At 40.4% G+C, this 15,861-nt stretch overlaps 1 protein-coding gene across 10 annotated transcripts in view; it reads right to left on the reverse strand.

Moving 5' to 3' along the window:
* The window catches only part of LOC146658663 (CUB and sushi domain-containing protein 3-like), a 257,048-nt gene that overhangs the window by 32,838 nt on the left and 208,349 nt on the right, over nt 1–15,861 (reverse strand). For all 10 annotated transcript variants that reach the window (XR_014913740.1, XM_085422379.1, XM_085422378.1 and 7 more), the window contains 4 exons: nt 15,405–15,590; nt 11,923–12,096; nt 4,376–4,558; nt 1,429–1,605 (listed from right to left, as the gene is read on the reverse strand). Coding sequence is in view for 9 of the 10 variants with exons in the window: in XM_085422379.1 (XP_085278505.1) it covers nt 1,429–1,605; nt 4,376–4,558; nt 11,923–12,096; nt 15,405–15,590 (720 nt within the window). In the remaining variant the exon portion in view is untranslated. The remainder of the gene's footprint in view (nt 1–1,428; nt 1,606–4,375; nt 4,559–11,922; nt 12,097–15,404; nt 15,591–15,861) is intronic.

Below are 15,861 nucleotides of genomic sequence, written 5' to 3' on the forward strand. Positions count from 1 at the left end.
TTAAACGGCAAATATTCTCACTTTAAAAAAAAATCCCTGTTCGCCATTTATTTGACAAAGTGCTTTTATGGTTTTAGTTCACAATTCACTGAGCAACTCTCTTTCCTTAATACACTTCATCTCATTTGCTAATTTCTGAACATGCTCTATAAATTTCATGTATCATCCGCTAAGAGTTTCTGGGGAGAAAAAAATAAAGTTCAAACTTTTCTCTCTCCCCTTGAGAGTGTTGTGTGACTTTGATCTGGTAACCTACATGATCGATTACCCATGAACCGTGAAAATGATTGCCTCCTTAATGAAGGAACAGTGAGCCAATCCTGGCATCCTAAGTGTTGATGTCCCTGAACTGACCACTAAACTTTAATGTGAAGTGATAGTACAAAAGAGAAGAAGTTTGGGGATGAGCACGCTCCAAAGTGGGAAAAAGAGCTAAGAAAGCTCCTCTGCTTTACTGCACGTTTGATCATTATTATTCAAACCCATTTTTTCCCCAGTCGTTCGCTTTCTTCACTCCTTCCCTGTGCATCTCTCTCCAGAGACCCATTTCAATCCAGAATTGAAAATTACATCCACACCATTTATCTTTTTCTTGTCATTCAATAACAAGCAAAAAGAATAAGGAAGAGAGAATATGGGGACTTTCAGAGAGAAGAACAATGTGTAATTTTGTTTCAAAGTCATCCTGATGCAAACTGAATATAGATTGGAATACTTCTTAATTACTCTGAGGCTCATTTGCCAAGATCCAGACAATAAAAACTGCCTGACATCTTTGATGCTTCACTGGGCGAACAGGCTCAAAGAGATTTGTCTTAATCGATATCATATATTTCAGCAGCGCTCCCGGCACACGTGATTTCAGATGAAAGAGGGCACAACATCAGGTTCAATGTCCATCGTGTTCAACTTGATCATACATTATACAAAGAACGAGACTGGCTGCTGATTCAATCTGCTATGCTAACAGTACATTCGCTGTGCATTATTGTGCTGATCATCCTTTTCCACATTGAATTTGTGTTTACCCATCACACCCAGAGGAGTGCCTAATCGTTCTTGTCCTATTTTCTAACTTTTTCTTTGTGTGCGCGTGTGTTCTAGTTCTTGAGTAACAAATTCAACAACTGCCAGACTTAAGTGTGACTGAACTAAATGTGATTAACGAAGCAACACTGAAATCCCTAAGATGTGTGTTCCCCTGTTCACCGCAGTGACAGAATCTGGACTATGCCTGACCACATCTTATTGATCAGACACCGATCACAGCATAGCCTTTAACAGTGACTACTGACACAGCTGCTCTTCTTCTCATTTTCTAATGAAAGTGTGAACGCTGTGCAGCGGAGAGGCCTTTTAAAGAAATCCACCATGACTACGAGACACAACTACATCCTCCTTTCATGTGTCTGTGTGTGCAAAACTCACTTGTGCAGTTTGGAGCTGTGCCAGACCATGTGCCATTTGCCAAACACTGGCGTGTAGGCGAACCAGTGAGGAAATATCCTTCCATACACGAATACACGATAGAATGGGAGAAGGTTGTGCCATCCAAACGGGAAATACGACCGTGAGCCGGGGTACCTGGATTCCCGCACTGTACCGCTGCAATACAGGGGAGAAAAGACAGGATGTGAAGGTCAGAGGTGTAAAATAGTAATGGATTTTCTATTTTCCATATCAGTGGGTTAGAAGCCCCGAAGGTGGCTTCAAGATGACTTCTGAAGGTCCCGAGGGGATTAAATGGCTGTGAAAGGACATATTCACGCACTATACTGTGAATATAAATATTTATTTATGGAATAATTGCTGTTTTGTCTTTGACCTGCTGTATGTTTGCAGTTTCTTGACTTGTGTCTGATTAACTCTCAGGTGGAAAGTCTGCAAAGGGCAGACTGAAATCCTCGGCTTGTGTTCCTCATTATGTCTTTGTGCCTCCCATTACGGGACGTAAGAAAGCACTGCTGCTTGTTTTTTTGTTTTTTAGAGAAGCTGTGAATAAAGCAGTAAAGAACAACTTATCTATAGAGCTTTATTAAGAGAGGCTAATGAGCAGAACTGATGCAGTGGTACACAAAACCTTATCGCAGTATTGATGAGTCATCAGTAAATAAAGTGCAGTTTGTGTACTGTCAAGTCCTACAGTACATCTATGGTGATGGCAGTGCTGTCTAAAAGCGAGGGGGTAATGTGAACAGTTACAGCTAAGGACTCAGGGCGCACTTATAATGATAATAAAGCTGAAATGTGGCTGAGCAATCCTATGATAGGGAGAAAAATGTTTCCAGTGCGGTAGAAAAGCACCGGGGATTGGGATTTTTTTTTTTCCCCCACTCAGGAATCCCTTTCAGTGTTTTTGAAATCTGCTCATTTTTTTCACTGAAGAGTAGAGAGGACAGTTTGTTTCATGTGTTGTTCTTCTGCTTCAAATCATGTCTAATTACAAAAGTGATCTGCTCTCTCAATCACCTAATTGCCTGGAAAATGTGAAATAGTGATTCTAGTAGGAGACAGACGTGTTGCAAGTGTGGTGGTGATTTCTCAATTAACATGTGTGCATACGCAGAAACTCACTGAGGTGCAAACGCATCACTCAGCCACATACCAACATACCAACTGCCAGCATGCTCACAGCTCTGTTCTGCAAATGCACACACACACATGCGTGAGCACATATAGCCACAGAATGTATGCATGTGCTGTTGTGTGTATTTACCAAAAATCAAGTGCGGCAGCCTCTTTTCTCACCTCTTTTTAATAATTCAAGATCGACACGATGACAGACACACAAAACAGACCCTCGTGGCAACGTGAGATGTATATCATGTTGAATATCCACACTGAGTGTTTTTCCGGAGACTGTAAAGGGGTTGTGGATAATGAATGGATGGACTTTAACATGAGACAGGGTTTTAGATCACAAGCAGACAGCACAGAAACACATTCAGGCTCCAGTGAATTCCTGTCCCCCTCCCTGACTCCCGACGGTTGAATGGATAGTTAAAGTAATCTTTAAATCAGGAGTTCAGCTGGGAGATGGACAGATAAAAAGCTAGTGGAAGAGAGACGCTTGGTAATAAAGAGAGGGAGGAAGAGGTTGAACACAAAGTGAGGGAATGAGAGGGAAGAGGGTTAGATGGCAGATAGGGATGAGAAGATGGCTAGACAACGAGATTAAGACCGAGAGAAATCAGAAGAGGAGGGGCCTGTGTTGGAGAAATGAACGCTAGAGAAAGGGGGGAAAAGAAAGAAAGAAAGTCAGGAGATGGAATGAAAGGCAGAGTAGTTCAGAGGACCTGTGCATTTGCTGATTATATTAAAAATGACACTGGCACTCATCCAAGCTGGTGGACAGTAAGCTGAGGAGCGGAGAAGCAGTCAAACATTTGCATCAATATCCGGTTGACCCCTGGGGCTAATTTATGCAAGATGTAGAGCTGGCATCCTGTGAACTAATATCTTCAAAATCCACAATGATTCATTTATCACAATCCAAAAGGAACTTGGCTTTAGGTGTCTAGAATTAATGAATTTTTCGGCTGCAATCTGGAAGCTAGTCACAGCACCATGTGCTGGCAGAAAATACCAGACTGCAGCAGAGAGCTATTTATCCATCTGCTGCAGTGCTGCGTTTGCGAGCTTTTTGTATGTGCTAGAATGCAGCCAATATGTTGCATACATTGTGTGTTTAAGCAAAGGCCACGTCCTGTTTGAAAACTGTGGATACCACAACCGATGCTGATTCTTTATTTTGCACTTGCACAATGCTTAAAGTGGCTTTACAGCAATTTGTACTATACTTTTAGAAACTTTGAAAGACTTCTGAAGTTCTCTTCTAACTTTAAGCTTCAGGCCTTCCCATAATGCAACCATTGTCTTTTAAATCGTAAGCCCAAGGGTTATTTCACGTCTTTTTTGGTAACATGAGTTGTATATTAAAACTTGAGACTCTCTCCAAAGAGACAATCCTTTTCATCAGTTGATTACTGCTTCCTGCAACAACCAAACCCAACTTTATGTGGTGGAGTGCCCCTTTGACATAAAGCAGAGGTTCAAGAACTTTGTCTGGATAACCCTACAGTATAATCCAAATAAGGTTTAAAACGGATAAAGTCTGATCGCTGAAAAAAGAAAAGCCCTTCAAACCAGATATCTGGTAATATTCAGTGCTGCATGTTTCTTTTCTTTCTACCAGAAAGACAAGAAACTATCGGGATTCAGTACGTGGCCTCATGGAACCACGCAGCTCCCTCTGTATCTGTAGGAGCTTAAATGTGTGCCTTTGTGTAAAGAAATATTTGTGTGTTAGCTCTCAATTTGACTCCAGCGTGTTTCATACATAACATCAAAGCGATATTTTAAAGGTTTCTCTTACGTTTGCAGAACGGCTGTTTGCCAGACCAGGTCCCATTGGGGAAGCAGATCCTCTCTGCTGAGCCATACAGTGTATGTCCCACTGCGCAGGTAAAGCGCACTTTGCTGCGCACTTTGAAGTTCCCTGCCTCCCTGCTGGCATGGGCAGGTGTGCCTGGATCCCCACAGGTGCCCGTCGAGTCACCTGCAATGAGAGATAAAACAGACATTGAGCAATGAAAACAAGACGGCGAAGATGCCATCCACCTCACGGACTGTGTGTACGTTCTCAGATGGATCCTTTTAAGTTTGTACGGCAGTGAATTGCAACGCAATGTTCCTGTCTGCCAGACAGAAGACAATACAAAGAGGGCTTAGACTCAAACTGGATAATGCCTGAGTCTTCCAGGAACCAGTCGTAAAACATACAATGCACCGATGAGCAGTTGTCACCATGCCAACAGCCTGGAGGACCAATACTTCTCATAATTTTGACACCAGGAGCTTTCTGTCCATAAAATCAGCAGAGCTAGCATTAAAAGGCAACCAGCTGTGGCTATGAGAAATGATGAATACAGTTTGACCTCTAGAGATAAATGCTTTTTCATTATCTTGAAATATACCTTCTGTCCTTTGTTCTGTGGAGGAACATACAGTACTTTCAGTGTCACCACCTCACACCACCTATCATGCATGTCTGTGAATTAAATCATAAAAAAAAGTTGCTGTCTCTCTCACTAATTCCCTTTATGTTTCCATTAGTCTTGTCTCTGTCGGCTGAAAGAAATAGGACGTGTTCTCCTTCTAAGCCATCGGAAATGAGAGAGAGATGACAGGTATGGAATCAGGGCAGTGACATCACTGCTGAAGATTTTACGTTGCGATGAAGAGCAAGCCTAGCTGAATGGTGCGTTTTTAGGATGGAGTCTTTGGTGGGGTAGTTTTGTATTCACTAGAGACATCCATCAGACCAAAGGAAAGAAGCACATAACACTAACTGCCACTACTATTGTTGCTGCATTCTCTCACAGAAAGGAGTTGAAGATAGAAAAAAAGTCCAATGTTTGGCTTCAGAGGAATAACAGAAACAGAGAGATACAGATTTATAGAAACAGACATTTAAATTGATAGAAGGATAGATGCACAGATAGATGATCTCTCTGATGGATTTATATTTATTGGCTTTAAGATCCTGTTCCTTGAGCTGTGCACACACCCCGTGCATCACTGCCTGCTTGATTGCAGCTGTTCTCCGTTTACACAGCAGCAAACAGCTGCAGTAATACTGGACTTGTTGACAAAGCCTCGCTGCACAAACACAAAGCTCATATCTTCTACACACATCCCACTGCTCAAATGTGCACAAACTGCATTTGTCAGGTCAAGGGCCCACAGCTGGAGAAGATAAGTTTGTGTTTGGCCATGAATGTGTATATCATTCCATATATATGTGTGCCATTACAGCATACATGTGAGTGTTTGTACTTGTTCTCATCTCTGTGTGCAAGTTCAGAATATGCATGCATATCGCGCATGCAAGTGTTGTGCGTATGTGTCTCTCTACGTGTGTGTGGGTGTGTATATATGGCTCACAGCAGCTGTCGGTACTTCATTAGTCTCCTCTGGTTAGGTGAGGCAGGCTGACTCGGCATGCACTGTGACAGCTATAATCTTACTAATTGGGATGGTGGTGATTTGGTTTGAATCGGGAGTTAATGTCCGTTCACCAGGCTCCCTTTGTGAGGAAATAATAAGGCCTTCAACTCAGCCATGCAACAGACTAGGACAAAAGGGGAATGGACTGGCAAGAGGTTTTAAGACCCATCGTACTAATTAACAAGAGACGGCAGATGAGAGCGGAAGGATAGATGCATAGACGGGCACATGGATGAGAACCGCTGCTGACGCTGGGCTGGACTTCTGATTAATTTATAGTTATACTTATTTTGTTGCTACTGGCGATGAATACTCTCTGAGAATGATAATGTGGTATTTCCATAGCACTGATAAAGCTATCTCTAGACAATGTAGCAACCTTTCTGTAAACAAATATGGCCATCAACAAAGCAGGAGCTTAGAGTAAAAGGACGAGACATCATGCAGGGCCTTGGAAAAAAAAAGAGAGAGCGAGAGAAACATTTAAACACAGATTAACATTTTCTAGATAGATAACATGGTTGTAGTAATTCTGACAATTCTTTAGGCTGATGTGCCAGTTAAAACTAGGTGCTAAAGTGTACACTTGCACTGATTTAAAACTCTGCAGGCATTTGGTGCTTCGCAACTTCACTTCCTGTAGGCAACAACCGAGCTCCAGCTGTGTTGTGGTTCCTGTTTCTGCTACAGCTGGAACAGATGTTTACTGCCAGGTCTAAATTCATCAAGCCTCATAATGATGAGCTACTGAGCTACAATGGTACATTCTTCCCATTATAAGCTGCAGTTTTCATAGTTAATTAGGAGCTCTGCTGCAGTTACATATAATACTGTGTGACAACATGATGGAACGAAGCCTTCCCGATCTGTATCAACATAATCCGAGTTCTGAGTGTCACAGTTTCCTGCTCGAGTCTGTATTTAGATACTGCACCTATAGCTTATAGTTCTGCTTGTCAGTCCACATTAGGGATTCGTTAGAGATATGAAGGTTTCATCTGTTCTTTTTCTGGGCCTGAGTGACTGCACTGCATACATCTGTCAGAGTGAAAAAAAAAAAAGAAAAGATAAAATGGCTGAATTCTTTAAAAAAAAAAATGTATACATAAATTTTAATAATATGCACACATCCAACTGTTTAGTTTAAAAGTTTAAAGATGTCTTGAAACTTAACAAGCTTGTCAAACTTATCCCCTTAGTTTGTAGTAGTGATGTAAATTTACACATGTCAGGAATGTCTCTTGCAGCCACTTTTATATGCAGTATTTCATATTCCAGCTATAATCAGTTAAACAGTTGTACAATGTATGGGTGAGTGCAGGCCCTTTGCTAAAACCTGAAAAATACTGCCACAGCATAGTGGAACAGTGGTTAGCACCGACGGCTCACAGCAAAAAGGTTCCTGGTTTAAGGCCAGACTGGGGCCTTACCGTGTGAAGTTTGTTTGTTTGTCCTTTCTGTGCCTGTGTGGGTTTCCTCCAATTACTCTCTCTACCTTGCACAGTCCAGACAATGTCAGATTATTTGTTGATTCTAAATTCACAATGGGTGTCAATGTGAGCGCAGACGCTCCTCTGTCTCTATCTTTGATTCTGTGACCTGCCCACCCATGATGTGGAAGAAAATGGAAGGATGGGTCTGAAATTTCACTAAATGTCTTGAAACTTATCAATGCTAAAGATAATTAGCTTTTTGTTAGTGATCTTGTAAAGTGTGTCCAAAGAATATACAAGGAGACCTGTAGGTGCATACCTGGGGATGTCTGTGTTTTAAAACCAACGCCTTTGAAGGGGTCTGAGAAAAAGGCTTCGAATGGCAAGTTTATATGTTTAAGTGACGCATAGATTGAGTTGCCTGGCCTCAATAACCACAGTTATGCAAGGAGGATTATAGGTGAGTCATTCAACACCAAGAACACACCACCACCTGCTAAGCAAAGAGGCAGAAGCATCATGCCCTGTGGCTATTTTCCTTCCAGTGCAACTGGTGCAGTACTATGCCAAAGTCTTGAGCCATTTCTCTTTTCTTAATATTTTGCTTCTGAGGAACCAGATTTTCTTATATTTGTTTAAAGTGGTGTTGAGTAGTAGCTCCCCAAGGTTTTCTTTTTAACTACACAAATAAGTTCCCAGAGATGATTCAAGATCATTTTTGATCACAAATGTATTTGGTTTGAAAGAAGTACTTTACGTTTAAGCAGCATCTGCTATATTAATACAAAATGTGTTTCAGCACAAAGTTATTTAATCTGCATTTTGTAATCTAAGTATATACAAGGAAAGTCGATATTTTGTGACCATATTTTTCCTTTAACTTCTTGGGTTACAGTAAACTAAAGGTTTCTTATTTCCAATTGAATTATCTGGTTGTTGTGACCCAGGACTGTTGGTCTGCAGGACAAGTTTCTCCAGGGATTTACTCGCTTAACAGCAACATTATAGATAGTCAGGAACAGGGGCCCGTTCTTCGTACCTCGCTAAGTAGGTTAGCCGGATTAGATTGTTGACGATTTCGCGTGATCCTGGATCAGTCGGTTCCCCGAAGCTCATCCGGGACTTGCTGTCATAGCAACAGAGCCGTAAGCGTAAACCTGCTCGGGAGCAGGTTTACTTTATGTAAACAGGATTAGATCGCGGCCACGCAGGTATGTCCGCGTCATCATACGAAAGCAACAGCGATATTCCACCACTGTTTCACCATAAATAAATAACATCAATGTAACTAAAGACAATGCAGCACCTGATCCATTTATTGATTTCACACAGGTCATTTCCTAAAAAAGGGAAATGTACTATTAACATTCTATTACATGTATGTGATTATTACAGATTTAATTCATATTTCAGAGTAGCAATTGTAAATTACTTCGTGTAATCAAGATGAGAGACCACGGCTATAAAAGCGAAGGTGGATTTGGGAAGCCTGTCGCAGCCATGTCCTGTCCGTATACGCGAGCCACCCATTGCGGAAGGTGCAAGATTGATAAGGAGAGTCCTCAGAATTCAGCGTATATTGCGGGATAGACAGGATCCTTTAGCTCAGCGCGACAGTGTGCTCATAGAGAGATATCGATTTTCCCGTGAGGGTATTATTCACTTAACCAACTTGTTGACGAGGGGGTGCAGGACCACCACCTGTCTTTTTTTCCTCTGCCCTTTTCTTGGTTGCTGTTATAAACAAACAGATTATTCCAGGGTCTCTTTCCAAGAGACTAAAAGCAATATAAGTGATAAATATTACCATTCTGTAGGATATTCTTATATTTCACTTTTACCTGTTCCCATGTTCTAGTGGGTCCTGTCGTGGCTCTAATGTGAAAGAGGATAAAATATAACATATTATAATATAATGTAATATAATATTGGATAATATAGTGTAATATAATAAATCTACCCTACCGCCTACTGGTGTTGGCCAGAGGGGCCGATGGCGCGATATGGCAGCCTGGCTTCTGTCAGTCTGCCCCAGGGCAGCTGTGGCTACAACCGTAGCTGCCTCCACCAGTGTGTGAATGTGAGAGTGACTGAATAGTGGCATTGTAAAGCGCTTTGGGTGCCTTGAAAAGCGCTATATCAATCCACTCCATTATTATTGTTATTATTAAATTACTTACGAGTTTAATTTGTCAGCAACTTCCTGCCAGCCCTCGCTCCTTGCTTTTGCAGCCTTTGCAGTGTTCCCTTGCGTTCTGATTAAACTCTGAAACTCCTGAAATCCCTCACTCAAGAGTTCTTGCTCTGCTGCCGAAAAATACCGAGCCGAGCGCGCTCCGTCGACATTTTCGCCGACCAATCAGAGGGTTGCCGATCAATGTTTCTACTATCGATGCGTGGCCCCTTTTACGACACCCAGTGATGTCACATTACTGCGTCCAGCTGTACTAATCGTCAACAGCAGGTGTGTTCGGGGAACCGGATTAGCGAGCTCACGGTTAGCGCGATGATTTGATCTTGGATGTGTCATTTGATCTTGGATGTAGTAAGCGACGTACGAAGAACGGGCCCCAGATCTGATTTTGGCTTCAGTGGTCAAATTTTTCACGAGTTGATGTTGATTATGTTTAGACAAGTTAAATAAAAAAACAAGACTGGCGTTAACTGTTTTATTTATTTAGCCAAGAATAATGCAGTGTATAAAACTAGGTTTCCTCTGATAAAAACAGGAATTTTAGGGTAGTGTTAGAGAGGGTTAGGGTTAACCCTATTTGAGCTCATGCTGATCAAATTGCCTTGCCATCAAACGCCAAACTGCTTTTAAAATCTAGGTGATAGGCAATAAAAATAAAAATACCTGGAATCATTATCTAGCTTTGTAAAACCAATAACAGTACAATTATATGCTTTATTGGTTCACAAGACAATGTAGGTTCCAAGAAAGACTAAACCTTTGTGCATTTGTTTTCTCTGTTTTATTTTGCAATGAAATAATGAAATGAAAACTATGGGGGATAAATTTGAGACTGTGCTTCCTTGTGCATCTGCGCTCTGCCCTAGGAATCTAACGTCTGTATTGCCTCAGTACTTCTCAACTGTCTGAGCAAATAGAATATAAGTATTAGGTAAGTAGAGAGTTCACACTCCCATTGAAAGAAGTGGAAAAAATAACCGCCACACAAGTCTGCTTACAAATATTACTTCTGGGTCAGTGAGTTGAGCAAAGAAAGTGAACATTCAGTAAAGAGAATCCACTTAAATGGTCAGAAATGCTTAAGTGTGATGAGAGGAAAGTGCTCAGGGGGGATTAAGGGGGAAGTTTGAAGTTCTGCAGACATGCTATAAGCCTCTCTCTTTTTTTACAGTTTTCAGAAAACATCAAGGGGAGATTCACGGGCCTAATGTACTGAACATAGTACACAAAGTTGTACAAAAAAAAAAAAAAAAAGAGGTTTTGTCAAGGGTGATATCGCTCACTCAATTTGAGTGTCTCAGCAGGAAGCAACAATTGTGTCGCCAAATTCTTTGGTTTAGGTCCAAATATATACATCCGGATCATGAAGAGAAACGATGAGTAAGGGCTACGGTTCGGCACTAATCTGGCTCTGTGTGCTTTTTCTGGTCTTCATCAGCGAAATGCAGATATGTCAGATAAACAGGAGTGCCTGCTCTAAAAGTGAAATACTGCTTTGAGTAGATGGGAAAATTGTTCGCAATAATGAGCAAATGTACATTAAATCCAGTAAGAGCTCCACAGGGCCTTAATTTGTGGGCAATAATTGGCTCACTTGGCTGATATCTGACCCAATATCCCATTAATACTAGCACACTGAAGCCTTTCGACATTGTGTTGCTGTATTCATTTGAATAATCTGGTAGGTTTCAAATAAAATGCAGTCTTATCTCTTCGTTTATCTACGTCTTGCACTATTCCACAAATACAGACAGTTTTGGTTTAATTTGTCTTAAAACCTGATTGAAAAATTGAACTAAATTATGTGTGTGTTGCTCCTAGCATTGACAAATTCAATTTATGCTATTTAACAGTAGCCTGTGCCATTATTCAGAGAACTGTGGACATTTCTTCTGTAAAAAAAAAAAAGATGCTGCTGCTGAATTTTTCACCACAAACACAATTCCATTAAACTCTATCATACTGGAGCATGTTGAGATATTCTAGAGATATCTCAAAGCTCCACAAATCAAACCAAAACCACACTTAACCTCTATCACAAAAGGTTAAGCGTGGAAAATGTGTTTAAATAAAACCTTTGAATCACATCACTTTCCATTAATTTAGAAATACAAATTAAAGGACAGAGATTAAATGCACTTTACAAAATAAACTAAAATACCCGAATACTGATTTAAAATTCTCAAGGCAAAGTAAAAAAGCCAGACTTTTATTGCTTTATAGCTTGAATGTGTTCAGGACTGCCTCTGTTTATATGCACACCTAAATTTCTGTGTATCTGTGTACCTGAGCAGTGGGGCAGTGGACCACTCCAGTGTCCATTCAGTTGACAGGTGAGTGATGAGTCTCCTATTAGCTGGTGGTCTCCGAGGCATGAGTAGCGCACTGTGGATCCAAATGTAAACTTCTCCCCACTCATGACTGCGTGCGGAGGTATACCTGGATGACCACAGTCCACTTCTGCATGATAGAGAGGGAGGAGAAGGGCAATTATTAGCATGAAAAAATGGATGGGTGGATTTTTGTTGCATGCCTCAACACACCTGATGAAATCACTATTCACACGATTACCGGTGCCAGTGGGATTCTTTTTAAAAAAAACATTTTTTAACTATTTCATGAGAAACAGTTTAATAGAAGAGGAACCATTTTGACTGCATTATTTACCATTTCATTGAAATATCAAAATATCTAGTGAGCTGAGGTGGATGAAGCACATGCAGTGTATCATTGTGACACAGCCGGACATGAATGACGCCCTGTCAGAAGCAGCAGCTAGTCCAGGACACTTCTTTGATTTCTAATCTATAAGGAGTTCAGAGAAGCTTGTGTTGAAAATGCAGTCTGAGTAGATTAATGTGCCTTGGTGTGTAAAAGAGAAATTTATTTGCTTTCTGCACTGTCGTAATCATTTTTCATCTAAAAGTGATTTGATGCACAGACACACTGTGAGTACTGGGACAGTTACAGATGTGTTTGTTGTTTGAGCTCTTTATGCTACAAGATAATCAATTTGAAAGAGATAAATGATACCAAGCTAAAATGCCAGGTTTAAGTTCATACAACATAAACACTGAAAGAAAGAGTTTGAATGATACAAATGAAGTCAAATGCTTTGATATACAGTTGTGCTCAGAAGTTTACATACATTCATCACAGGCATGAATATTGCAGTAATTTTAATTATGTGCTTTGAATGATTTTTTTGAACTGTTGTTTTTCCAGGGTGGAATGGTTGTACAGTATACATACATAATGACTTTAAAAACCAAAATTGGGTGTGCAAGTTTGAATTTATTTAGGATTTTTTATAATCCACACAGGGTATGAATACACGTCCAAGTATGTATATTCCATATTTGGTTTAAGTTCCTTTAGCAAGTTGCAGTTTGACCAGAAGCTCTTGTTAGCTATCAACAAGCTTCTGGTAGAAATGTGGCTGGATGTTTGACCACTCTTCTTTGCAGAACTGGTAAAGTTCATGACTTTCATAGCACAGATGTGGCTTTTAAGCAAAGTCTGGAGATTTTCAATAGGTTGAGGAAAACACCGAACTATGTCTACTTTTAAATTGCCTAGCTGTTGCTTTGAGGTGAAGTTGAGTAACTGCACTTTGTGCAATGTACCAGTACCAGTGGCAGCAAAACAACCCCAAAGTATGATGCTACCACCACCATGCTTGACAGTTGGTACAGTGTTCTCAGATTAGAAAGTCTCACTTTTACTCCTCTAGGAGGTATTTGTCATTCTGGTCAAATACCTCCTTCTTTGTCTCGTCTGACCATTCTTATGCTGCCAAAGACAAACTACTAAAGTTGAAAGAAATTGTGATGAGTGTATGTAATAGTCTGACCATAACCAGAGAACAACGTTGTGTATTTTCTAGTGATGTTTTTTCCAGGACTTTTTCTGCAGCTCCCTTTTGTTGTGGTCCTCAGGAAGCAGACTGCAAATCAATCAGGCTGAGACCAGGTGATTGTCTGAGTCAATCAGATATTTCTCATCTTCACCCTCCCTTGCTTTGCTGAAAGATTACATTTTTCTGAGTTTTTAAGCAACTGGCAAAATTGAAGCACATAGAAAGCTTTTTTACACCTTGGGATTTATCCTGTTGGTTCTACCATAAATATTAATAAATGTCAGTATGCTTATTCCAAAAACTACAAGAAATTTTCTTTCCCCTTTCTCTCATTTTCATAGAGGTGTACTTTTGTTTCATCAGTTCACAAAACGTTTTCCACCAGCTCTTCCAGTTTCTACTGTAAATTTTTGCCGACTACAATCTGGTATTCTGTTTTTCAGACTTACTAGAGCTTTGAATTTCAATCCTCTGAGGCTCTGCTCATGCAGGACAAATGGTTTTCTGGTTATTCAAAAGAATTGTACTCCTTGGTCTAATAGGTTCTTTGCCATTTTGTAGTATTCTTGTGACTACTCACTTTTCTGGATGTACCTATAACTGGCTGATCCATTTTCAGGATTATTGGCTGGCTATTATTAGCTTCTCTACTTTCTTTACTTGAATGATCACCTTTCATCCACCTCAACAGAATGGTAGTTCAACTCTGAGACATACAGCACCCAAGTAAAATTACTGACCACTTATCTACTTATTTTTGAATCAGCGCACTACGCCTCTGTGGCTATCTCTTTCAAACACTTCTTTCAATATTGAAGCACTGAAATTACAGGTGAGACATGACACTTTATTATATCATCTATTATTTTATTTCAGATTTAATGTGCCTAATGAGGCACAAACCCAATTGAATAAAAATTCCCGGTGCAGTGTAACAGAGTGGACACACTTCATATAAAACTCTCACTCTATGGATTTCAAGCCTAAAACCTAAAACCTGCTTTATCACTTTCCCTGCTACTTTATTCTTCTTCTGACCTTTATGCTTGTTTGTAGGAGCTATCATTTAATCAGCTTAGTCTCATAATGCAAAGTAAGATTCTGCAGTTTTGCAAAGCTAATTTCATAACAAAGAGTCACTGATGCCTGGAGCAGTGAATAAACATTTGAGAGAGACACTCCTGTGTATCTCTTTAATTACTATTCTGTTTGATAAAATAAATGCTGCGCATCATCTCTCTACCATGAAATGAAGTGCTTTTTGAGCCTGTGTGGAAAATGTGAAGGTTTACTTTGGATAATTTCGCTAGAAATAGGTCATTACTGCTGGCAGCCTCGTGCAGAAACAGAGTGCATGATGAACCAGGTGTTTGAGAGCCACATTACAACCTGGGATAACCCCTACAGTATATAGATGGTAGTTGCTGCAATTTAAGTGCTTGGTTTTGAGGGAACATTAACTATTGCCTGAACAACTGGCCCTGTGACAGCTTCTCAATTTCTCAGTTAGGCACAGTGTGCCATAACCATAAGCCACTAGGGCATCCCACATTACACAGATGCTCACAATCACACTGTTTAGCAACTTAAACTATCAAAACTCTAAGAAGCAAGAGGGAACACAGATAAAATTGGGTACACTTAGCTGAAAAAACTCATCTTTTCTCTATATGTTTTTAGTTGGGGCACTTGGAAGTTTCACATTAAATACAGAAGTTACTCTTGGCTGTGGCCTTATTCACAAGGGGTCACCACAGTGGGTAACTCCGTGTATTTGATTTGGTAGCTTTTTACACCATATGGCCTTCCTCACACAACCCCAAAGGAATTAGTGCGAAATACAAAAAAAGATCCTTAATTATCATTTCAATAATTAAATGACTTTATACTTTAAAACATGCCACTTTACCAATGCATTCCGGTAATGGTTTGTCCCACTGGCCCACCGGCTGGCAGGTGAGCACCGAGGAGCCGAAGAGGTAATATCCAGGGTTGCAATCGTAGAAGACGACGCTGCCGAATGTGAAGTTACCGTGCTCAATCTTACTTTCCCGGATCGAGTTGGCAGGAATACCTGGATCCGTGCAGTTAACCACTGCAAGAAAAAAAAACCCAGAAATGTAGTCATGCCCTGCTTCTTTCCTCAAGCAGATTGTTCATAATGGAAGAACGCAGACAGTCGAATATTGATAGCAGTCCAATTAATTTTTATTGCTTCAAGGATATTTCAGCCAAGATAATTTTAGCCAAATCACCGTTGGAACTGCATAGCTGAATAAATACTTGTTGAACTAAATGTTGAAAAAAGGGCGTTTTGCCCTTTCCAAATACTCCTGTTGCCCTGAGTGAAATCGTATTACGCCTGT

The sequence above is a fragment of the Rhamphochromis longiceps genome, linkage group LG11, assembly GCF_057381845.1.
Source record: "Rhamphochromis longiceps isolate RC_006_pf linkage group LG11, R_longiceps_female_GT1.1, whole genome shotgun sequence".
NCBI classification, from domain to species: domain Eukaryota; kingdom Metazoa; phylum Chordata; class Actinopteri; order Cichliformes; family Cichlidae; genus Rhamphochromis; species Rhamphochromis longiceps.